This window comes from Hyposmocoma kahamanoa, unplaced genomic scaffold, assembly GCF_003589595.1.
Source record: "Hyposmocoma kahamanoa isolate Upper Pololo Valley unplaced genomic scaffold, ASM358959v1 263, whole genome shotgun sequence".
Lineage (NCBI taxonomy): Eukaryota > Metazoa > Arthropoda > Insecta > Lepidoptera > Cosmopterigidae > Hyposmocoma > Hyposmocoma kahamanoa.
In genome coordinates, this window is record NW_020653766.1 from 3283784 (window position 1) to 3310264 (window position 26481).

Genomic DNA, 26481 nt, shown 5'->3' on the forward strand with positions numbered 1-26481 from the left:
CCTACATGAATTTGATTTTTGCCTCACTTGTGACAGTTCGTTTGATATGAAACTATCATTCTATGCGTTATTATTCTAAGTATATATATAACTTTTTTTAAAAGAGATCTTTGAAAAGTTTGCGGAATTACATCTATTTGCCAAGTTACCGGGAGGTGAATGAAAATGCACTGGATTTATCACCTAATTTGCCACCCCAGAGGTGCAATATTTTCTTCAAATTTCAATGGAACCATTACCACCATTATATCCATTAGCCCCCCTTCCAATAATGTGAAATTACCAACACACACACATGGAACTTGTCAACTTATACGTCATAGTGAGACAGACGCAGTGGCAGTGTCGCTCAGATCTTTGCGCACTTTTTTTTTTGGCACTGCAACTGTTATGGACGTGCGTGTCGCTTACCACCAGGCGCACGATTTCTTCGTTCCGTTCCTTGATATTATAAAAAAAAACTATAACCAAATAAATTTCAAAATGTACGTTTAGAGTGAAAATCTTGTGTGTACGCGTTTTCACATACTTCGTTTTAACTGATTTTTGTTGAAGAAAAACTTATATAAATTCTTGCTCAAATACATTATTAAGTAATAGAGAATCTGAAAGAGGCGTAACTTAACTAGTTAAAATGCTAAACTACCTTTTAAACCACATTTTTATCTTTGTCCTTACAAATCCCATTCGAAGTAATCACTCTAAGACGACGTATATACATACAAACGTAGAATCTATATTAAAAGCCTTTACGCGTCATTTAAGTTTCCGCCTATTTAATAAAATGTCATTCAGCTCTTGAGTTACGGTCCAAGATCGTTTAATCAATCAAGGATATTAATCACTTCAGATGATGTCATGTTTAGTAGAAGTAGGGCACGTTACGAAAGAGTTTATTCAAGAAGTACATATCATAGCTATTTCTGCCGCCAAACAGTGATGTGAATAATAATAATAATGAATAATAATATTTCTTCAATATTGGACTTGACTGACTCTTCTTGACGCTATCGGCTTAGAGTTGAATTTAAATCTTAATTGTCGAGCTTGACGTTCTCTTACTGCGTATACACATTTAAACGTGAAACACACAGAGAGCGGGTGCGGGTTGTGTCGAGACCAGAACGATTCAAAATTCGTTAACAAGTGGCCAGGACCAGAGAAAAGGTGATAAAAAAGCGGAATATCGCCTCTCCCATTTAAAAATTCAAAATTATCTTTTAGACCTCGGGAGAGGCGAGAGTCTTAAATAGATATAATAATAATATCGCACACACTCAATTTTTTCCGTCTGGTCCTGTCTTCAGCCTCTCTCTGGGCAATTGTTATAGGGAGGACAGTGAGGGCGGTCACTTGGTCATTCCATTAGCTAGGCGATCGACCGCGGAGTCTCTTTCCCTCCACATAATACACCACAACGAGTTTGTCAAGGTTGTCTGGTTGTTGGCGACCAATAATTTAGTAGCACCAGTAGTAGCAGTAGAGCTCCTTGTGAAAGAGGTCGTCCAGGGAAGTAGAGCCACCTTACCTATTTCTGCCGCCAAGCAGTAATATCAGCATTACTGTGTTCCGGTTTTGAAAGGTAAGAGTGCTGGTGAAATTATAGGCACATGGTACTTGTCAACTTATGTCTCAGGGTGACGGGCGCGGTGGCAGTGTCTCTCAGACCTTTGCGATTTAAAGCTCTGAGTGGCACTGCAACTGTTATGGACAGGCGTGTAGCTTACCGTCAGACGCACGACTTGTTCGTCCCGTCACTTTATATAAAAAAAAAACATTTATTATATGAAATCGACATGAAAGCACATCACTAATAACTGAAGGCAATAACGTGTCAATCATGTCAACCAACCAGGTCGATCGAATAATTTTGCGAAAATGACACCTAAAAATTTTTGATATAGTTTGTTCTAAAATTTACTTGTAAAAAGAGAACTTTTGCTGTTGCATTGGGAAATTATAGGTGAGAGGTGACACTTCGAAGAGGTGACAACAAAAAAAGTTTATGTTTTACAACTAAAGTTTAGAACAAACTATTAAAAACAACGAAAGTATCTTTAGGTGCCCATTTCAAAAAAACTGTGATCATATTAGTTGACACGTTATTGCATATCAGCATCCAAGTATAAACTTGGCTCGATTACGCCAATATCCGTCAGGCAAATTTCAATCACAGCTTATAAGCACCCCGCAAACGATCAAATAATTTGTCAAATTTATCCTTTAAATTTCAGGTTCTTTTTTCCAAACAATGCCGCAAACGGTCAAATAAACCATCAAACAAGTTTGACAAACTTGCCTGTAATTCACTCTCGGTCATACAATGACATATCATTCTACAGTTCGTATGTACCGTACATAGTCATACCGTACATAATCATACCTCTTAGAATAACAGGTGAAGCGTTTTTGGTATTAACTCTAGCATTATGGTATTAAGAAAAAATAAACAGACGTAGGTCTAGAGAATTATTGACATTCAGAGAAAATATAAAATATTGTATTAAAATTGAACTGCGTGCGGTTAGGTATTTAATGTGGTGTTAGTGATTGTCTGTCAATGTAGTGTCTAGTTGTATGCAGCAAATACCAACCGCCTGCTGTACATGAATTTATGGTAAGATAATAACTACTCTATCAGAATCTAACCGAGAGACCTCAAGGGTCGTCTTACGATCTATCAAGTGTAGCCCTACAACCTAACGGTGTGTAGCCTAACCTAACCATAAATATATAAATGGAGAGATATATCGTGTAAGTAAGGAAGTCTGTCACCAGGAGACCTAAGGTGACAAACGGAAGTTGGGAAGGAAATTAGGATGTACACGTCGTGCGATGTGTACAGGTATGGTTTTCTCACTGCCGGTCAAGCAGACTCACAAGACCGATCTACTGATGGCTAAAGGTGTCTTGGCCACAGTGAGAGGAGTAGCAGGTAGTACGTCACTAAGCAAGGAGATGAGTTAAAATCAGATGGTATTGGTCAACTAACTCTATTTACAATATTTACTGACTATTTATACAATATTTGTTTATACTACATTAATATTAATAAGTTTTCTTAGTGTGCTATGGGTGTTATTGATGACTAGATTGATTTTTGTTAATTGGCATAGTACGTGACTATGCTGCATTTGTTGCAAAAGAATGATCTGTTGACGAGGCTAGTTTTTGTAGCATTTTATTCGAGGTCGCTATTTTGCAGTTTCTTCGTTGTTTATATTATGTTCAACCTTGAACAAAAATATTAATAAGAAGTATTGCCTACAGAACCATAAAACACGCCGTCAATCTAGATTTCCATCAAACACGTAGATTATTTGACAAACGCATTAAACACAACCGATCTACCGAAAAAGGGGGGTCTACTCTCTCGATCTCCATCCGACATCCGTCCGAAACAATTGCTGACAAATAAACAATACTTGACCAAGTGAAAAGACGCGTGATGCGTTTGAAGCTTTATACTTGATACTTGTCTTTTAATTTTGTCGAAAATTACTTATTTGACAGTCATTGTTTCGGACGGATGTCGAAATTTGACAAACACGTAAAATTTGACAAATCGGTCACGGGGCGCAAAACTCCTCCTTCATAAACGTTGAAAGATGTTGATTTGGTACTCTCGCCACAAATGAATGAAAATTCAATAAATAATAATAATGAATGCAATAATAATTCGTTTCCAATCATATAATAATTATTATTATCACCAAACTTGTAATCTTATAATAATAAATTAATAGACTCAGGCGTTACTTTGCGGAAGTCCAAGGAAGTAAAAATCATGCAAAAATGTGAATTCACTGGGTTCGCGGAGGACCAATTAATTTACTTTTATTTTTTAAATAATAAATTATTGGAACAATGATTATTTATTTTGATAATTAATATGAGTTCTCAGATTTTTTCTCACGTTATCCAGGATTTCCTGACCACACAGTTTTTTCCTTTTATTTAAATTCCAATTTATTCAAGTCGTTTTATCCCTTGTTACAGCTGCACTCGGAATACCGCAGCACTTACCGATGGCACGAGTTCAAACAGCAACAGCAGCAGCAGGATGGCGTGGTCAAGCAACCGGCCAAGACGCCGCCTTCTGCATTGCCTCTGTCGAGAGGTGAGTTTACCAAGAGCTGGAAGACGCATTGCGTCATTACCCAGTAATAGCGTATTTCGTTAGCGGGCTTTACACAAATACTCTATCGCGCGCGATACATCGTGTAATCGCAATACAACACGCGCCAGTTTCACGCGGTCAATCCTACGCTATTAGCCTTTACGTTGTAACAAAAACGAACTCGAGCAATCGCGCGCGAAAGACCGTTAGCGTACAAAATTTCTAACAGAATAGATAACTTCGCGCGATTCCGCGTGCAGGCTTTTTCCATACGTAATCCTGTACGCTCCTAATCACGCGCGATAGAGCGAGTGTGTAAAGGGGGCTATTATGTCCCAACAATAGCGTGTTTCATTGTCACTTACGACCTAACACTTGCCCAAAATAGATGACCATATTAATAACCTGGAGAAATAAAGTATTTGTTCGCTAAAAACACAAAAATTTGATTGATCTAAATGGTTTTCTGAGCCCATCTCTGTGGATGTATGCGACAGATCTGTCCAGGCCAGTCCCATTTTAGCTTGGCAAGCCTTTTCCCTATATTCATCTCTTCGAATGCAGAGCAGTGTTCCGAAGTGTAGCCATCCTCTTAGAACAGTTGTGCGCCATTTAGGCAGGATTTTGTACGTTTGGTATTCTGATAAAAGTTAACAGTAAATGTCAACGACTTACCATCGAGCTACTACACAACGGCCATAGAATTTTTTTGTTTTTTTCTACTCTTCTATGGCGTAGTGCACTAACATTATAAATTATATATTAAATTGCTGATAAAGGGAGATAAAAATTAAGATATGTATAGTCATTTCCATTTTAGTTTTAGTAATGCAACATCAATCGTTAGTGATTGCATGAATTAATGCTGTCACTTCCATTCCATCAATGACACTGTATTGAGCTTCAACTGCCATTGAAACTAGATTATAGCAGAATAGCAAATATTATTATAATTGCAATATAGTCTCAATGTAGAGACATTAGCAGAATTGGGCACTTGATATGCTGCATTCCATCGCTCGTCGGCATACTTTGATCGTTGACAAGTCTTGAGCTTTTGATTTTCGGTCAGGGACCATGTTTGCGCTCCGTAGGTAAAGACGGGTAGAATTTTCAACCAGTCGTGCACCTGGTGGTAAGCGACACGCCTGTCCATACCAGTTACTGTAACTGAGCCAGTCAGAGCTTTAAATCGCAAAGATCTGCGGGGCACTGCTACTGTATTAGCGTTTAGGGGTAGTTTCAAATATTCGGCTTCGAAATGCTGGAATAATATTCCACCACCTTATACGTGACGAGTCATCTTTACCGGCAACACCTACTCTGTTTGCAAAAATCTGTCTAATTTGTTGAAATGTTAATATTAATATTAGTTTTCGTATTCCCATGTACTCTTCTTCGTAGCCTTTCTAAATATACATTTTTTACCTTGATTTATTACACCAAAACATATTCTCGATCATTATTTTCACTTACAGTTACACTTAAATGTAGATTCAAATCCGCACATGCACTTACATGTTGAATAGGTTAGTTTAGATGCACTATTCACACACAACAACAATTTCCCTCCTAATCGTTTACTAGGTCTTTCATTACAAATAACTTCTAGATTTAGTACCTCTCGTTGGTTCTAACTGAAAACCAGCGCCTTAAGGAACGTATGCATATGGTGTGCCAGCGCCATTTCACTACTATGACAAAAATGTTTTATTTTCCCTGTTGTATTCAATCTTTATTTGTGTCATACTAGTGAATAAAGTGTTTATGTATCTATCTATCTATTATTCTGGGACATAAGTTGAGAATTCCCTTTCACCCTTCAAAACCGGAATGCAGTAATGCCCACATTACTACTTGACAGGAAACTAGAAACTAGAAACTCTACTGCTATGAAAGATAGTCATGGATGTCGACGAGTTTTTGCTTAAGTGTGACTGGAAGGCTTTCTTTCATCAGCTCTTTCATTCACCTGTAGCTCTTCCAAGTGTTTACAATTAACTTGCCTATTACTGAAAGAGACTACCTTCTTCATCGTGTCTATCACTCAAAATCTGCCCATTTCTAAACCCATGTTTTATTAAACGTGTGCTTTCAGGCAACATGGAGCCAGCAATGCCTCGCCGGAAGAAGTATCCTGGTGTTGCGTACAAGAGCAACGAATTCTTTGATCCGGCGCCGGCCGATGATATCCGGCCACAGACCACTTCCGGTTTCGATCGGGCTAGGGTAAGATGCACATATTTGAACAGATCGAGTTACTAAAACGCTTTGGGTTCAGACAACATTTGTTTATTCTAAAGCATCTATGCGTACGTTTATCTCTAGGGAAAATGTTTTGAAAAAGGAAAATTATCTAAAATAAAACCGTGTAATAGCTATACTATGAGAACTTGAACACTGTTGTTCTCTAGGGAAACGGGACACAGATTTATGAAGATTTATAATCTCCAGTGTCCAGTCCTGTATAGTGGCGAACTAGAGGATATTTCAATAAAACTTAGCAAATAGACGTAATTCCACGTACTTTAGAGGTCGGTTTTTTCAGTGGTCTGTACTGAGATTATATTTTTCATATTAATTTAAGGCGCGCGGATTGCGGGACGCAAGGGGAGACCCCCACCCCACGTCCTAAAATTTAAGCTCGCTTTGAAGTATCTCGCCTTAAGTCACCATTTAAGTGTGTATACAACCTCTTATGGCTTAGCTTGATTCCGCATGATATCACTTTGGAAAAAATATAAGTATAATAAAATTGAGGATATGCACTGATTTCTGACAGTTTTCACGTCAGATAATCTCAATACAGAGTGCTAACAAAACCGACCTCAAAGTACGTGGAATTACATCTATTTGCCAAGTTTTATTGAAATATCCCCTAGTTCGCCACTATACAGGACTTGACACTGGAGATAATAAAAATCAGTTCTCACTACTCAAAGTATATTGAGAGAGAAAAACGCCTTGAATTGGAGAATAGCAAAACCAGCCATTAAAATAATTGCTCATAATTGCTCTTTAAGTAAAATTTAGGCGCTATTTATAAAAATGAATGTTCATGCGTGATCAGCTACCCTTCGAGGTGGATGATTTTCTTCAAAATGAAATTGGACCACTATGCAGGTACCCTTTTTCCAACAAAAAAAGAATCATGAAAATCGGTTCACAAATACCGGAGTTATTGCGTAACATACGTACAAAAAAACATACATTGGAATTGAGAACCTCCTCCTTTATTTGAAGTCTGTTAAAAAAAACAACTTACCTCATTGACTTACAAATAAATGGCCGACGGGTCTAATACAAAAACCACGAAAAAAATGTCCCAAGTCAACCTATTCGAAATTTAAATTGTAATGTCATCGCAGTATCGCGCTGTCAGTAGAACAAATGAAGACTAAAGCGGAGTTTGGCGCTCTGTATACGATTTTAGCGCCTTACAAGTGCGGACACTTTTTAGCGCGGACCCGACGTCCATATAATTGTAAGTCAATGACTTCCCTCTAAATTTTACGAGAAAACCGCTATATTCAATAGGTGCTTCACAAATACCAATGATTTTTTTTTTTGTATCAACTGAACTAAATAGAACACATAGTATACGATATACATTTTTCAGAAGAAATTAATTTCGTTTGTATAACAATAAATTCTGAAATAAATCCAGTGTCCCTGCCGCTCGACACAAAATGAACCTTATTATTAGTACGGAAAAGATTAGAATTCGAACTGAGGTTTAAATAGTATCGACTATTAAGTCACCACTTAAAATCCATCAATGACCTAATTTTGTTATTTCAGAGCGTGCAACGAAACGAGAATGACCGCGCAGGGCGGCGAAGTAAGTCAGAAGGGCCTCGGCAGACGCGCTGGACCGATACCGTCGAGCCGAAGGTAATTTGGAGATAGCTTAAGGGCGCGTGTACACGCTAAGAAATCCGATGTGTCTGCTACAGAAAACATGAGAATGGTCTTGAACACGACAATAACTTTGTCGGAAACATATCGTGCCGTTGCAGATGAGAAAATGATGAGTATATACACAATACGAATGCTTTCGGACAGACGTGTGTAGGGTAAAATGTATCAGTGCACTACGAGTCTTCCATGTCGTTTTACTACCGACTGTGGGAAGAAATATGTTGTTGTATATATTGACTACAAAGCAACAACGTACACGCGCGCACACGTTTGTTTACTGACACCTCACTCTGCTGCCTTCCCGGAGTTATAAGGACTTCCAGAGCTTCCTACTCTGGGCGTCCGCGACCCCGAGGTCCCCTTTTTATGCCTCGAAGAAGGTTCACAGCCCTCGGAAAACGTGTTAAGTCCCCAAGCCGCATAAGCCAGGGTGGTGACCTAAACCTTCGTCTGAGAGGAGACCTGAGCCAGCAGTGGAGCGCTTAAATGGGTTGTTGTTGATTGATTTTTTTTAATGTGTAGGTAACCACAGCCCTAGGCGAGATGATGGCAACAAAAGAACCTGTGGTGGTCAGCACGGAGTACCGGAATCAATTTGCATGGCCGAAGGATGCAACGGACTCAGTTCCTAGGAAGAGCATCTCCATGGGTGCACTCAAGAAAGCCGCTGTTGCAGAAGGTAATATTCATACATCATTGACTATGGTAGGCCATTCATATAGGTATACGACTAATAATACTAGTAACAACTAATAACACAGGATGTGTACATGGTAGAATTTGTTCATTAATTAACACTGGCTTTATGAGTTTAAATACGGGACTTAATCGTGTACTTATAAAAACATATTTTATTTACCTTGATGTTTCGGACGTGTTGCAACGTCTATGGTGTCACACACATTATTTGATTTTAAATTCGGGAGTTAATCGTGTACCTATAAAACATATTTCATTTACCTTGACGTTTCGAACGTTTTGCATCGTCTATGGTGTCACACACATTATTTGATTTTAAATTCGGGAGTTAGTCGAGTACCTATAAAAACATATTTTATTTACCTGGACCTTTCGGACGTGTTGCAACGTCTATGGTCTCATATACATTATTTGATTTTAAATTCGGGACTTAATCGTGTACCTATAAAACATATTTTATTTACCTCGACGTTTCGGACGTGTTGCAACGTCCATAGTTTCGAAGACACTGAAGAGGCGGGTGTGTAGATGTTAACACCCACCTCTTTAGTCTAGCAAGAACGTAAAAAGTCTTATAACGTCGTTGCAAATTTAATATCTCCTTTGTGTTTAAAGATGGTTTAACCATTTTATCACACAGCAATGCAAACAATACACTGTCATTTTACTCCAACTTCATAAAACACAGACAATAATTTATTTCTGTGTAATTGTTCTGTGCCATTTTATACCTATAATAATAAAATCCACTATATTTTGTGCAGCAACTGTGGTTTGCAACCTTTCTTATAAGCATATAGTATGTCGGATAACAAGCCGTGATGTAGTCTAAAATAGATTCCTTTTAAATTCTCTAAAACATATAAGTTATACTAAAGATACTGTATCCATATGACCTCCAAATCATAACAGAAAAAAATAACATTGAACTACAGACGGAACCACAAAAACAAGTACCTAAAAATAACAACATTTGCCACGGTATAAAACCAACTTACTGGTGATTTTAATTTAAAATCTTTTGTTAAGCCGGCAGTGGTAGGTACGCTTGAGCCAATATTGAAATAGATTTTTAAGTTAAAAATGTGTTAGATTGTACTAGTTAAAGTTCAAAAAGTTTCAACGGATAATCAGGTATTAAAACTAGCTTATCTACCTGTTAAAAGTCCTATTTTTTATTAAGAATGAAATGAATTTACCCCCGTTGTCGAGTGATTTGTACATCGGTTTTCATGGTGACACCATCTTTGGACTACCATCTTTTTTATATTGTCTCAGATCTGGGTGTTTGTGGTACCGTCGTTATTTTCGATTTTTAACCGACTTCAAAAAAAAGGACTAGGTTCTAAATTCGACTGTGTTTTTTTTGTCGTGAGTACTTTTTTGGCATTTGTGAATCGATTTTGATGGTTGTTTTTTCTTGGAAAGAGGTCCCATTTAAATTTGAAGAAAATATATCACCTTTAAGAGTGGAAAACCAGGGGATGAATAACTTTTGAGGTTGGTTCTTTTAGTACCCTGTACTGAGATTATCATAACGCAAGAGCTTTATTTACTTACTTTGGGATCAGAGCAACGTATGTGTTGTTGTCAAATATTTACTTAATTAATTAAATATTCTTTATCATCTAAATAATGTAATAATTTTGATTTCGTCCGGGGAAACTGCCATCATACTTATTTCTGGTACCAAGCAGTAATGTCAGCATTAGGTACTGCGTTCTGGTATCCATATAAAGGGTAAGGGTGCCGATGAAACTGAAGACACATACTTGTCAGGCTTATGTCTCGGGCGCCTTGGTAGTACCCCTCAGAGCTTTGCGATGTAGAGCTTCCTAAGGCACTGCAACTGTCGGCAAGGCAACTTGAAACTCATAAAAAAATTGCTACGAAGCCTGTTGCTCATAATAATTAACATTACAGTTCTATGGTTATTGTAATTTTTAAATATGACAGACCTAAGACCTAATATAACAGTTGCAGTGCCACTCAGATATTTGAATCGCAAAAGGAGCACTGCACTGCTATTGCACCTGTTACCCTGAGACATAAGTTGACAAGTCCCATGTGCCTGTAATTTCACCAGCACTCTTACCCGTGTGCCTGTCTCTGAAATTGCAAAACAACAGAGACAGATCGATGAATGGATGGTAATCAGTGTGGTACCACACCGACGACGCTGCTGTACCTGTCACGACTGCAATACTCTACGAAGTCCGAAGAGATAGTGGAGTACATCAGACATAAAGCCAAATACACCCTGAGGGTTTGGAGTCCCGCCACAACGTGAACGTCAATTCGTTTGTGGTGAGAGTACCGACCGAACATCTGTCGACCTTCATGAAGGAAGAATTTTGGCAGAAGGGTGTATCGGCGGATTCGCGGCCGGTTACCTGACACTAGATTGCGCCACACGTCGCTCACAACTACAATTCGTATAGATTGTTCTGCTTCCTTGGTACATTCCTTTACTTCAAATTAAATTCAACATTGCATTTTCACGCCTTGAACAAGATGGGATGTAAAAAGACCGTCAAACGCTGGCTTAAAAATAAAAACTATGATGAAACAGAAGGTTTACTAGAAGGTATTTCATAATTATATTGTAAAAGTTAATTCTTTTATTCTTAATTAAATATAGCTATTTTGTTTTTAAGCACTAATATAATGAATCTGTGCACAAACAAGATGCTTAAGATACAGGTAATAATGTACTTAGTTTAGGCATCGCAACTATACTGGTAGGCTTCTAATAATTAATTGTATAGCTTTATGATTAGTACTCGTATAATAATTAAGGTTTACTTTTTAATATTTTTTTTTACCAATTGTATATTAGCTTCCCTTACATTTGTTTTTGTTTTTTTTTCTTAAATTTAGATTAAGTTATGCTGAAATAAATTTATCTGTTTATCTTTATTAATTAGATATAGTGTTTTATTGGATGTATTGTATGAATGTTAGACCTTAAGATACATATTATGTGGGTCATGTGGCCTGAAGTAAATAAATAAATAAATTGACCTCTCCTCCAGAACTCTGTAATACTCACATTACTGCTTAGCGGTAGAAATAGGTAAGGTGGCAGTAAGTACTTTCCTGGACGAACCCTTTCACAAGGAGCTCTACTTCTAATCCTGTTAACCTTAGGACAGATTAGGAGGTGGATAACAATTTTTAGACTATGCAATTCTCTTACCAAATATTATTAAGCATTTAACAATTTACCAAACAACAGATTACCGAAATTTCCAGGGTCAACGGAAGCCGAACCTCTGATGAATCATCATGATGGTGACCACGACGAGGGTCAGAAACGCTACATAGAAGACTATCTCTGGAATGGGCAGAAGCCTGGCGTCCAAAGGTTGGTACCAATCCCCATCAAACTCCTTGAAATTAATAGTTTTTCTTAAGTTTCCATTTATCATGACGTTGTTTACTAAAACAACCATATTCCCCAGTTACATTCTCCATCTAATCACCATTTACATTCAATTTTCTGTATTGCACATTATACAATACATAATTGTCATTCGAGTATCACGTGATATGAAAGTCACACCATTGGTCAGTTTAAAGTTCCTTCTGCATATCACGCGATATTTAAGCCTTGTGATTGGCTAGTTCACACACAAATGAACTAATATGAAATCACGTGACGTTAATCGTCACCATTTATTTTACGCAACCTCAGAAATTAATTGTGTATTTAAATATGTAGTCTACCTATTTCTTTAAATAAAGTCATGTTTTCCATATTGGTCCTTCGAGAAATGTTATTTTCATGAAATGATGGTTCAAACAGAATAGAAACGGATAGATTACAATATAATTATATTATTATTTATTAAATAACATTTTATATAAATAACAATGAATTCATAAATGTAGCTCCGAATTTTGTACTTAGTTTCTAAACGTAGCTGTTGCTTAATCACATTGTCGAAGCTTCCCATCGAAAGTGGTTTAGTGTTTATAGATTGTTTCGTATTTAATTACCGTTAATAGTATTTAATTACCGTTGTAGCATGCCATTTTTTTCTTACTTTAGCGTATTTTTGAAGTTTGAAAATATTACTTTTATGACTTCAATGAAACAGAATGATGCATTTATTATAGAATAGGTCTCTAGATATACGTACCTAATAGATAATAATTTTGTTCCTATCATGATCAAATTCAAGCAATAAATTACCGAAAAACGATAAATATTACGAAGTTAATCTAATTTTAATATTCATTATAAAAACTTAAGAAATAAATTCATTATGTAATGAATTAATTTTCTTTGTCCTCCGAATAGAATCGGTATTGATGCACGGTACTTTTTTCATCTTATCGTGAACGAATTTTAATAGAAGTTATCTTAAATAAAAGATCAAAGCATACGTAATCATGCCGAAAGAAAACATCCGAAAAAAAATCAAGCCTTGTGTATTTTATTCATGAAAATTACTGAAACAATCTGTAAATATCTACCTCCTATATGATATACACTAACTAACAATCATTATATACTACGATACCATGATCACCACGCTTTGCTTCTGCTAAAGCAGCTTTTTCGCAAAAATCATTAATGAAAAATCATCATAAGAAACAAAAATCATTAAATCCTGGTTATCTTGGTCGCACGAACTGACACTGAAATTCACACATTACACGAATATTTAAAAAATATACTTTAAAATCCGGACTTGACGTATATAATAGATACCCATAATACATAATTATCTATTCACAAAAACTATATAACACAGTTTGACAATTTTATTATTGCTTAACAACAAAGTATATTTTTAGATTGTCCAACTTTTTCAGGTGAAGAATTATTAGTGTTTAAAAAGTTATAAGATAAAGTTTATCACTGCTGTAGCTTTTATTATCTGTGTTTTAGCTTTGTGTACTAAACTAGGCAAGGCGGAAACTTTTCATGAAAGTAAAGTGATAATAAGTTTTGTCAGAAGGGGAGGATGTTAATGACTTGATAGAATTTTTGCACTAGCAACATTTCCGAGCTAGCAATGTCTTACAACCACTCCTGTGTTGCCAGAGATGCAAAAACTTTTACCTAACGTAGAATACATTTCGCTTTTATATTTGTTTTATAACTAATTTTAAAAAGATGTAAATTTTATTGTAAAACTTGTGCAAAATGAAAGAAGTAAAAATAATATAAATTGTAACTAATCGATTTTGCCTTCAACTTCATGTATATAACAATCCATAGAAGATTCCATTCTTCTTTCAAGTCCATTGAAGGTTTCAATGAATTTGAAAGACATTCTACAAAACCACAGGTTTAAAAACTTGTTAAAAATGGTTCAACTTCTGCAAATTTCCTTTTGACATTTCCGTAACTGAAAAGTTTCCTCTGCGCCTTGTTCTGCCCCTGCTCCCTTCGACTAAACACTGGGTATCGCAGAACAAGTCTAAATTTCGTTTTTGGTATTTGCTTACTAACTCTCCTCACGGTGGCGGTGTCTAGGCCGAGTAGATTAGACAGACCAACATTAATTCGGAATGACATCTATAGATTTTATTATATTACTGTCCTGCACTGTCTATGTGAACGTTCATTCAATTTGTTAGATTGTATGTCGATGTTTCACCACACTTCTAAACACTACTCTAGTATTAGCTCAAGAGTCAATCGTCCACACTGTTTCAGTCTATCTAGACCCTTCCAGGACTCGACTACCCTCACCATTGCGAGCTTGACAATTATTTGTAGCATGTCTTAATCTTCGGCGCAAGCTGTTTCTTTTGCGCATCATCATCGAGAAAACTCCAAACGCCTAAGACATTCAAATGGAATTTTCCAGAAAATCGACGTTCCGTAGCGCGCTATCGGCCTTCATATCCAACGGGGAGGATCGTACCAAAGATAATAGGAAACGTTACAAAAGCGAGTACAAAAAGAAATTTAGACCGTTCTCTCAATACGTGTACGAGGCGTCTAAAGGGACATTTACGAAATGCAGGGGGAAAGGGAAGTCAAATGAGGAGGCGAGCGAGAGGATGCTGGGGTCGGGGGAGGGGGGAACTGAGGGGGAGGACAGCGCGAGTACGCTGCGTGCCGCCGGCCTGCAGCCGCTCGTGCGGCCCTCACAGCCGAACGACTCCTGGTACCGCGAGGTCCTGGACTTGCGCAAGCGCGCCGGCGAGTACAAGGTCTGCGCCTATACTTCACACTCCTCTTTACTTAATATACAAATGAAGATTTTAAAGTTCAAGCCTTTACGAAAAATCTCACATTGCTAGGCTGTCGAATTGAGTCTGCTCTAAAGAGCTTACACAGGGTGTGGTCCATTAAATAAATTTCAATATTGCATTGAAAAATCTTCCGAAAGGAAAAGAGAGATTGAAATATTTCTTTCTATACGACCATGCACTCCAGTAGAAGTTTCAATCAAGCTTGAGCCATTCTCAAAGTTGCCATTTTCGACAGTACCGCGGCTGGGGCACGGAGCTAGCCCCGGAACACATCACTCAGCTTTACAATAAACAGATCGAACTGTGGTACCAAGTGTCGAGACGATCCTCGCTGTCCGCCCTATCACTTGCTTCCACCAATCACAAGTAAGTGCACTTAACGTTGATTGAATGCTGGAACATCATACCACTCAGCCGAAAGGTACTCACAACTTCTTGGTGAAAAATTTTAAGTGGACCTTTCGATCAGTAAACAAGCCTATCAATGTAGTTTGCGCTTTGTTTTATATATTTCTCTATGCGGTAAATAAGGTCCAGCATTCCATTAACGGCAACATGAATCATATAAACTGTAATATTATTCGCAAAAAGGCTGATGCGAAGCAATGAACATCACATGCATTATGTAGTTAGAATCATCAGTCCGTATCTGTCATATTTTAGTAGCTGAAATCATCTGTATGTATATTCAGTCGACTGAATTACGACAATGACTTTAAACTTGATTTAAAAGATACATTAAAAACTGGTTAAAGATATACGCTACTAAAACATTTTTACTATAAATCTTAAAAGATATAATAACCTTAGTTTTATGCTAAACATGCAGACGTATACAAGCACGAAATATACATAAAACCGCTGACTTGTAGCTTTCGCGTCTTCAGAGCTCTACCCCGGGATGAGAAAGACGGGAAGGACTCCAAAAACCAATCCCCAAAGAAGTTCCGGTCTTTCCGCTCTGCGCCCCATCAGTCCATTCATGCGAAGCTTCAGGAGTCGAAGGAGCGTTCCCCGCATAAGACATCGCCGCAGAAGCAAAGGAAGAAGTTACAGGGGCATAGTTTCGATGAAAACGCTGCTCAGGACGGTAAGCCATGTGATATAGTACCTCTGGTTCCGATTGTTTCAACATTCTTGGTTGGTTCTGCGCTTTGACCAAATGGAATTTTGTGCTCGCAACTCCTTGTGAAAGAGCTCGTTCAGGAAAGTACTGCTACCTTACGTATTTCTGCTGCCAAGCAGTAATGTGAGCAATGTGTGGTTTTGGAAGGTAAGGGCTGGTGAAACAAGCACATAGCACTTGTCAGCTTGTGTCTCAGGGTGGCAGGCGCAGTAGCAGTACCACTCAAAGTTCTGAGTGGCACTACAACTGTTAAGGGCAGGCATGTAACTTCCCACCAAGCTCACTTGATATTACATATAAAAAACAGGCAGATGACCTGGATAAGAATGGTATGAGTATGGAAATGATGACTCATAGGAGAGAGTAGTACTGTTGGGTAATTTTCCGAAAATTTTCAAATAGTGGATATGTTTCCGGAAAAGTTTCCGAAGAATTCGAAAAATTTAATTTCGATAGTTCGTATTATGTTCTACGTTTCAAAATATCTTTTGAAGTTTTATTTAGCGTAAATTGTAAACTTGTATAGTTAAAAGCTACGTAGAAAGAAAACGAGATTTAAAACTGTTTCACAACAGGAAACAAAATCTTTTTAAATGGCGCCATCGTTTTCGTTCAGTAACTTCAACTTTTGATAGATGTCAACGTCAAATGTGGAAAAGTAAAGGAAAAATACCCGGAAAAATATTTCTTTATTGAAAAATGTGATTTTATTCAAAATGGAAATTTTTCCATGACCCAACGCTAGGGGAGAGTGGAAGAAAAATACTTGTTGTACCGACCCCACCTAGACTGGGACAAGGACAGGAAGAAAAGAGAGAGAAAGAACCTAAACTCGTCACTTTTCCCTTGTCTCTTAGTCCTAAAACCATGACATAATTCAGTACATTTAGTACTTCGCTGTATAAGCGATTGTAACGCCGTGACCACGAAAACTAACAAACACAAACTGATAGCGATCTCCAGTCATGAAATTTCTACAATATTCTTCCTTTTTTTTTCATTAGGAGCTAAAACCGATAGTGGTGCGTTCCGGTCACCACGGCGGCGGCCGCGTTCCGCTGACCCTGCGCCTGCGCATACGCAGAACAAGCATCTGCCCAACGGGCACGAGCCCCATCCTCGCCCAGCCAAGCCTACAGGTAGGTTTTATTTCAATATAACATTGTAGAATGGGTGCCTTGTCTATTGAAGCTATCGAGAAAAATAAAAATAGAATGAACCAGAATACTTGGAGTAGTATTCAACTTATTGCTGGCAGGAAATTAAATTACGTATAGCTTATGAATTTGCGTTTTACGGCCATTATCACAGTGTCCTCAACCTAATTATCGCAGCCATTTCGGTGTTCTCAGCCTAATTACTGTAGCCATTGTTTTTTTCGCTTATTATAACCAATAACATTGAAATATGAATAACTTTAGGCTAAACTATCAATATTTCTAAATGGCATTGGAATAGACAAAGTAGTTTTCGAGTATTAAGACATACATGTTATAGAAACGGTAATTAGATCTAATTACCGTAGCCATGGTTAAGGTAATTGGAAAGTTCAAACATTTTTAATAAAAACCGACTATTTCTGACACAGCTGAATTATTATTTATATATTTTGCTACATTTGATTTATTTCAACTGACACAAGTGCCACATTATAACCGAGAAAAAGCATGGCTACGGTAATTAGGATGAGAACGCCTAATGTGAGAATGACCATTTAAAGAAATGGTGACAATAAACTAAACAATCATCTCCACTGGCTGCCTCATTCCTGATAATTTCTTAACATTGTCATTTTATTAGTAGATAACGAAAAAAAAATGTCAGAGAAATTCCAATCCAGGTTTATAAAAATCATCTTTACGAAAGATGTGTTTTTAAAATGTACCTATTCAATAGACAGTACATCCATTATTGTTATACGTAGATCATTCATTATCAAAAAAACAAATATAATATAAACTTAACAGCTATTAGTTTCGACTTCTAGATAGATCTTGTTTTAGTCATAATGTTTTTGTGTCTATATAATCTACCTTGGTATTTTAGAAATGCCTCGCTAAACTATATATCTAACAATATAATCGATGTTCAAATAACAATGGTATACGGTGATTTTTTTAATACTTGGGAAAATACTTGAACAGACAAACGTAATATAAGCAAAATTGTTATGTAACCTGTTATTTGAGGTTCAATAGCGGATAATGGCGTTAACGTAAATCAGCCACTGTTATAAAGCTATTGTTGTTATTGACTATAACCATTAACCTATAAACAAAAACAAAATGGCTGTTTTCGGCATCAGATGTAATTAAATTGATATTAACAGCATATCGATATCCAATTAGGGACACGGAAAATGTATCGATACTTTTTGGTATCGAGTAATTTTACCTCCGACACCGATACTTTTGTACTGTATAGTGTATGCCACCTTATATAAGATTGAGAATGAAGAAAAATAATTAGAAACATTTGAATTACATTTGAGCACCTCGTAATTCCAGCGCAGTCTTCCGGAAGAAGATATCAAAAACGAGAAACAGACTGTTACCAAATAGATTTTTGTTTTTAAATGATATACAGAGGTGGAGTGGGAAATCTATATAACACAACTTCCGATAGACCTTTTATTGGATAATGAATTCTCCAGTGTTGAGGAATTTCTTTTGAAGAAATTGTGATTATGTTTTCATTTTGGACGTTTGTATTTTGGAAATATTTAATTTTTATTTGTATTTTTGTAGTTCGTATTTTTGTTTAAATTATTTAATTTTATATTAACAACAAAATGATTGTTTACATTAATGACGATCATGTTATCCCTTGACATTACATTTTGAATTGTAATATTATGAAATAAATTATTCTTCTATTCTATGTGACATGACGATTGATTAAATTGATCAATTGAATCAGTCTTTTATTATTTATTTCAATTAAAAATCAAATAGAAGACTTATTTTATTATTTATATTCATGTGTTTTATTTTGTCTGTAAGTAAGGAAAATTTGCAGGATTAATCGATACGTTTATGAGTACGACACTTTTTATGCGAGAATACTCATGTACATCGATACTTTTGATTCGATACTGTGTCCCTATATACAATATTAAAATCGACATTATTCCAATTGCATAAAGCACATAATCTTAATTTCAAATATGTGATTTATAACAATAAGATAATAGAGAATGGTAAAATATAAAGTGAGAAAGAGAGCTTTATGTAGTGCACTGAAAGTTTATAATCGTAAGATACAAATCGTAGCGTCGTCGTCCAATTTGCCATTTCTCTCTCACTGCGTATTAACTATTGCATACTTGCTTGACGCAATCGCAACAGCGGAATAGCAGTATAACAAGAGCAGTTACACGATAATGAGTTATACATTGCGTAAGAATAATGCATTACATTATCTGCTATTGTAATGATGACCACTTTAATTGCATAAAGAAGTGGTCATTACCACTTATTTAGGCAAATAATAGACAAAAAACATGCTTTTTTGTTTTTGGCGCTTGGCATTTTGCGTTTGTGCCACGGCATAAAAAGCTCATTCCCAGAAACAAAGGAATATTAACAATTTATGGAAGAAAACATAAAAGAGAAATAGAGCAATTGCTTATACTGACATTTGTTTGTAACTGAGTATTTTTAACAAATATTTAAAAAATTGACTTGTATATCTACTTTTAATAACTTGATGTTGTGTTCCTGCCTGATGCTTGTCCCTTTCCTTGGCTAAGTGCTGAGAATTTGGCTCTTCAAACTGGTATAACAAATAGATTTGGTCCAAAACAGACAATCTTTCTCTGTTGATACGAGTATATCTAAGATATCGCAGCCGTGTTCGAGCATCTTGAACAACATTACACATATGGTACACCGGACTAAACCATCTCATATAATGCGCTCTAGTTTTTATCATTTGTAGATTCTATGTATTAATTTTTCACAAAAGGAACCTGAATAATGAATAATACATACACATTTGACTGCTAGGTTGCAGTGGCGAAGCATAATACAGTTATAATACAATACTCTTCATAACAAGATTTCTATTTTCACTGAGCTACTGGTTCCACCATCGATTCAACGCGGGCTAAATAAATCTACCCCCGGGACTGCAAGGGGCGCGCGGGGTATTGGGGGGTCACGCGAATGACGCGATTCGCGATTCTCGCCGCACGCGCATCGGGCACTGCGACTCGGAACGACGGCGGAAAGAATTGTGCGCACGAGTACCTACTCTTTCTTTAATACAATAAGTGTAATACAGTTCGCTAGTTTTATTCAACTGGATACCCCTTGTAAGTGATAGGGCTCTAGATTGCACTAGCTACTTTTACAGTTTAAAAAAGCTACGGGGGATTGAGCTGCAAGCGAGAAAGGTAGATTGTCTCGTTTCGGTAGTAAAGAAGCGTGGCAACTGTGACGTCACATAAAAATTATAGATTTTGTTGTAAATAATAATGGCGGTAGATTGTTCATGCGTGAAAATAGTCTGTAGAAATAATTGTTCACTCATTGTCTTCGGTGTTTTCGTTAGTTAATTTTTGCGGTTGTCATTAGTGCGGAATGTTGCAAAACCAATTTTCTGTTGAAATCTTCTTCGACCTGCTCTTTGCCACTGCTAGGTACATAATTGAGGACTCCTTGCGACCGAAGTTGATAAAGAAAAAAAAATGTCATGAAAGTTTTTTTTAATTTCAAGTCATTAGGAACTTTAGAGCCAATTCTCACTAGTCAAAAAGTACAGTAGCGGAATTTCTTGTAGGTTTGCCGTTGAATAGAGGAGGTAGTAATAGAGTTAGGTCAACATCGCGAGGTGGACGGTCGCCGTCAGTGCCGAGCAAAAATGTGACTACTGGGGCAAGTGGGACATTGGTCAATGGGACCCTTGGGGCTCCGGGACGGGGCCGCCGCAGTCGCAGCGTCTCAAAAGTGGGCATAAAACTGGGTGCGTACAAAAAAAGTGACGGTTGCGTCGACGCTCTGTGTGGATTGCTTCATTATTTTGTATTCAGCTTCTATGACGTATTGTTTCGTTTCAAATTGGCAATGTATTCATTTTTTGAGCCTGTTATGTGGCTTCGGAACCTGGTTTTTGATGTGTAAAATTTAAGGGCCTTTTCAGTAAGTCAACTATTGATTATTAAACCTTGAAAGTTCTCGAAAAACTCCCTTAAATTGTACCCAAAATCTTGATTACTTTATTTATGGAATTGACGTTATTTTAGTTATATTGGTCAGTGCGTCTACGCAACATATGGTCACGTGAAATGCATTGGCACCGGGGAATGGCTTCGACACGTCACCGTGTGACTGTATGTTCGTTTTATTCGCAAACACCTTGCACTGTGACCACCTTAGATTTACCCGATTTTTGGGGAAATATCAAAAATAATGTAGAGTCCAAACATTTTTGTTGAGCGGGACATCGGTCGCGCCACACTTTAAAATGACTTTTGCATAATTGTCTCAAATGTATAAATCCTGGCTTAGGTTTAGTTTTCGTCTATTTTCAGCACACTTTCCTTTTTTATAATGTACAAAGGTAAATTTTAACGATGGAAGATCAACTTAAATTCTTACATGGAAACGCTACAACTAAATTAGTTGGAGAAACAAATATTTTTTTGTTATTACTTACTGGAAAAATTTACAACTTTACATGGTTTTAAAGTTGAAAACATTGTACAATCGCGAGTACATTAAGTTTGACACCTTGGATTTGTGCTGTTCTTATTGCAAACTGTATAAAGTCGAATTTACATCTTAAGTGTGAAAGTTGACGTGATCATGACCCTGTACCTGTTTAGAATTTAATATTCCAGTTTCCAGCGGTTAATAAGAGTTTGTTTAAATGTCTTGTGTTTAACTGTCTTGTATGTGTATCACAAAATTAGATATTTAGTACACATTTCATGGAAGTTTGTCTAAGAGCCTATGTACACTATATTTTACACTGTATTTTATACGCGCTGACAACGCCGCGTTTACGTAAACGCGCGTTAACTGCGGGTATACGAGCCGTATACGCGCTGTAGTCGCGCATTTTCATAAGAGATAGTTAATTTTAATATAGTTAGTTCTTGAAATGAAGCAGCTACATGATATAAACTCCAGTGGAGTATAGAGGGCGTCCCAAAACTCAACGATAACCCGGGAACAGGATGTTGCCTAGTATGTAACAACCCAGAAAAAAATATTTAAAAGTCGGAGTCATTTTTTTTGTGATATAAGCGTTTTAATGAAAAATGTTGAAATTGTACGCTCTGTATACCATTTTTAAGTACTACAATTACAAATTTGCTAATTACGCTGTTCTAGTTTTTGTAACGGTAACCTAAATAGCCCGGCGAATGAACACAGTGCCAAAGAAAGCCAGCATTGCTAAAGTTTCAGCACAAAAAATATTGTATTTAATTTTTTTCTTCAATTTCTTTGTAATTTTTTTTCTAGGTAACTTTGACACCCCATACTGTAAAAAAAATGTACCTAGACTACCAACTTCTTACAAAAGTTGGCGCAACTAATCAAGATTCTAAAATGGTATAAAACCTTCTACGTCAAGCTTCTTGGAAAAAATAATCTTGGTTTTTCTAAAAAGAGGCCAATTTAAAAAGGTTACCTCTTCTTCTACGTTAATTTAAGTTTCATATCCATGTACTCGGAGTTAGACTGACTGGTAAAAATGACCTTTTCACCAATCGTGCATGTCGTCGTAAATTTATCTGTAGTACAGCTTCCGGGATTCTTCGTCGTAATTCGTCGTAAAACGTTTGATATCAGTTTTGCATAAACTTTTTGTTTCCGACAACCCCAGCAAAAAAATAGTGTCAGATCTACTGGAAGACGTGCCACTTAGCATATTGCGGAAAATGTGGTATCAACATTACGGGTGTCCTGCTCATTATGCCCGACCAGTAGAATATCTCAATGAAGAGTACACAGGTCGATGGATTGGGCGCCTTGGTCCAATTTTGTGGCCACCCCGTAACAAATAAACAGATAAATTTACGACGATATGCACGATTGGTGAAAAGGTCATTTTAAGGCGTTGCCGTGCATGTATTAATGCCGGTGGAAAACTGTTTGAGCACTTGCTGTAGTCTGTAATAAAATTATAATAATTTATTCATTAGTTTTATTTAAATTCCTATATCTGTCGAGAAATATGAAATTTTAAGACTGTTTACCTCACTCAATCATACTTACTATTTTTACCAGTCAGCCTAACTCCGACTACATGGATATGAAACCTAAATTAACCTTAGAGGCACTGAGGCCGTTTTCATTTAGAAAAGGTAACCTTTTTAAATTGGCCTCTTTTTAGAAAAACCATGATGATTTTTTCCAAGAAGCATGACGTAGAAGGTTTCATACCATCTTAGAATCTTGATTAGATGCGCCAACTTTTGTAAGAAGTTGCTATGTTAGTGTAGGCACATTTTTTTATAGTATGGGCTGTCAAAATTACTTAGAAAAAAAATTTGCTAAAAATTTCAAGAAAAAAAATGTATGCATTATTTTTTGTGCTGAAACTTTAGCAATACGGGCTTTCTTTGGCATTGTGTTCATTAGCTGGGCTATTTGGGTTACCGTTACCAAAACTAGAACAGCATAATTAGGAAATTTGTAATTGTAGTACTTAAAAATGGTGTACAGATCAATGTGAAATCAAATTGTTGAAAATGTACATTTTCAACACTTCATTAAAATTTTTTTAAATATATTTTTCTGGGTTGTTACAAACTAGACAACATCCTGTTCCCAGCTTATCGTTGAGTTTTAGGACACTCTGTATAAGCTTCTTGCTTGCAACGCGATGTTTGTGCGCATTTGAATCGATTCACTACATCCTGTATACGCGCAGATGACGCGCGTTTACAGCGCGTTCGTCAAACGCGCGAACGCGTGTCGTCGGCACGTACAAAATACGCCGTGTGTATAGGCTCTAAGATTTTTTCTTTGCATGTGTTTGTTTGTTACATCAACCTAGATGATGGTGACTCACTAAATGTTGTAATGGTTTGTAATTAGATCTTAGATGACTTTACTATTTTATATGTTCCTTTTAAACTGACAACTAAATTAATAAATAATAAATCTAATTTTTAAAACTTTCTTAATATCTGTGTAGCAGGGCTTAAATTTCACTGGTGCTGGTTTTTATGGCCAGCTGTTCATATCATTGGAAATAATTGAATACTTTAAAAGCACTATCATATACTACCTTACCCTCCTAAGGTCCAGCAAACTGCAACGGGAAAAGCGCTAAACGCCTAATGTACATTAAAATGTACTAAATATAATTGCATATAGGTCCAATCAAGTATTCCCTCAGTTTTGTATGAAAAATATTTTTTTCTAGGTCATGTAAAATCTATGGCGCTACATTTGAATGTGCTACTTTCATTATAATATATATTTGGGCGTTAACGTTTCATAGAAATAATGTTGTCTACATATTGTGTGCATTTTGATGTACACGGGGCCTTAGGAAGTTATAGTGCTGTACTTCTTTTCTGGGAATGTCAGAACCAGTAACTGGCGCTTCGCAACATCAGACATAAACTGTACCACCCTGCAATATTAAGCATGGCCGCCTCCACCACAACAAAAGAACAATTCTAATGATAATCCTTTATGAAATTTGCAGATGATGAAATTCCATCTCACCGCAGTGCGTCTGTGGCAAAAGACCACTTCTTCGACGACTCCCCAGTCGTGAAATCTCCACCAGAACCGACCAGGGTCAAGTCCCCAGAACAGATGAACATGAGGTCCCCGGACCCAGTGAATTGGACTGTTCCCCTGGACACTGGGAAAACATTTACTGTAACCCAGAATGTGAAAAGCGGTGAGTGGAAGTTCCTAGGTAGATTGGTTGGTGGCAAATGTAGTTAGATTAAGATTTTTAGACTAGTTTTTTGTTAGGAAATAGTGAAACTCAATTTACAGTTTAACATTGTTATTTTTTCTATATAATTAAGTTATTTTTAAAGCTAATGTATACACGTATAACTTGTTTATTGTTAAATTCATTCTATATGTCTATTAATGCTATTATAGGCTTTTCGTAATAATAATATTCTTTCTTTTATAATATTTTTATTGCAATTATTCTAAAATAACTCGTAAAATCAGTTTCACTTTATTATTATTGTATAAAAAGATCCTTTTCCAGTAGAGGGAGTACGTAATGCGCAATCTTTTTTCGAATACATGGGAATCCATTTTAAAAAACGTTAACGTTGTAAAATAAAATAAAATCAAATTAGGCACTACCACTCCCTCTAATTTTAAATGAAATACGTTTTATAAAAGTTAATTATAAGACTATTGACTTGTTAAACATAAAATTGTAGGTAAGCAAGCGATGTAGGGTATTATTTTGGAAACCGTTACACCTTCATGCATTACACTCAACACGTAGATATACTCGTCATATCCATACTTTTTTTAAATTTTCTTCAAAGTGTGAATACAACAATCCCACGGTATGGAAATTAGAATGCTTGCAACACTGACACTGATTTCGAACTTCGAACACAATCATCGAACGTTAACTTGACCTTAAACAAAAAAATTCATTTTCTCATACTTTTATTTAATGTTATTTGAGTTGGACTGTTTGATATCAGTTCTTTCGATTATTAAGTTTATTTCCAACATAGTTCTATGACCATGGAAAAAAATATTTTAATTTTCGTATTATTATTTTTCTAAATCAAAGTACTTAGCGTAGTAAAACTCTCTTCAACGACCCCACCGAATAAACGTGTGAAGGAAAAACTGCAACTTTACAGGAACCATTAAAAACTGAAAAAATAATATTACTCATTGGTGATTGGATATACTTAATTGTACTTAAAATGTATGACCAAACTAACGATAAAAAAACATAATATGAAACACGAAAATATTGATACTTTATCATTATCAGAAGTTAATAAAAAAACCCTTTTGTAATGCGTAACGGCTTTTATTGACGTAGTTAGGGACGATTCGATACAAGTTAATACGAGTATCGATACTTTTGTTTCGATATCGAGTACTTTTAGGATAGAATCCCTCCTTTCGATTTTTACTGGGTATCGGAAGAAAAATACTGGTACCGCCATTGACTTACAAATAAATGGACGACGGGTCTAATACAAAAACCAAGAAAAAAATGTCCCAAGTCAACCTATTCGAAATTTAAATAGTTATGTCATCGCAGTATCGCGCTGTCCGTAGAACAAATGAAGACTAAAGCGGAGTGTCGCGCTCTGTATACGATTTTAGCGCCTTACAAGTGCGGACACTTTTTAGCGCGGACCCGACGTCCATATAATTGTAAGTCAATGGGTACCGCGTAATTATTTAACCTTAATCCCACTTCC

The 26481-nt window shown here is 36.5% G+C and overlaps 1 protein-coding gene across 6 annotated transcripts in view; it reads left to right on the forward strand.

Annotated features, from left to right (window-relative positions):
* The window catches only part of LOC113228964, a 61982-nt gene that overhangs the window by 30223 nt on the left and 5278 nt on the right, over positions 1–26481 (forward strand). For 3 of the 6 annotated variants that reach the window (XR_003310354.1, XM_026462408.1, XM_026462409.1), the window contains exons 2-12: positions 4000–4120; positions 6219–6349; positions 7922–8014; positions 8564–8720; positions 11996–12107; positions 14569–14917; positions 15195–15325; positions 15847–16049; positions 17090–17224; positions 20868–21050; positions 24756–24956. Coding sequence is in view for 5 of the 6 variants with exons in the window: in XM_026462408.1 (XP_026318193.1) it covers positions 4000–4120; positions 6219–6349; positions 7922–8014; positions 8564–8720; positions 11996–12107; positions 14569–14917; positions 15195–15325; positions 15847–16049; positions 17090–17224; positions 20868–21050; positions 24756–24956 (1816 nt within the window). In the remaining variant the exon portion in view is untranslated. The remainder of the gene's footprint in view (positions 1–3999; positions 4121–6218; positions 6350–7921; positions 8015–8563; positions 8721–11995; positions 12108–14568; positions 14918–15194; positions 15326–15846; positions 16050–17089; positions 17225–20867; positions 21051–24755; positions 24957–26481) is intronic. The other 3 variants (XM_026462411.1, XM_026462412.1, XM_026462413.1) reach the window with 3 other exon arrangements.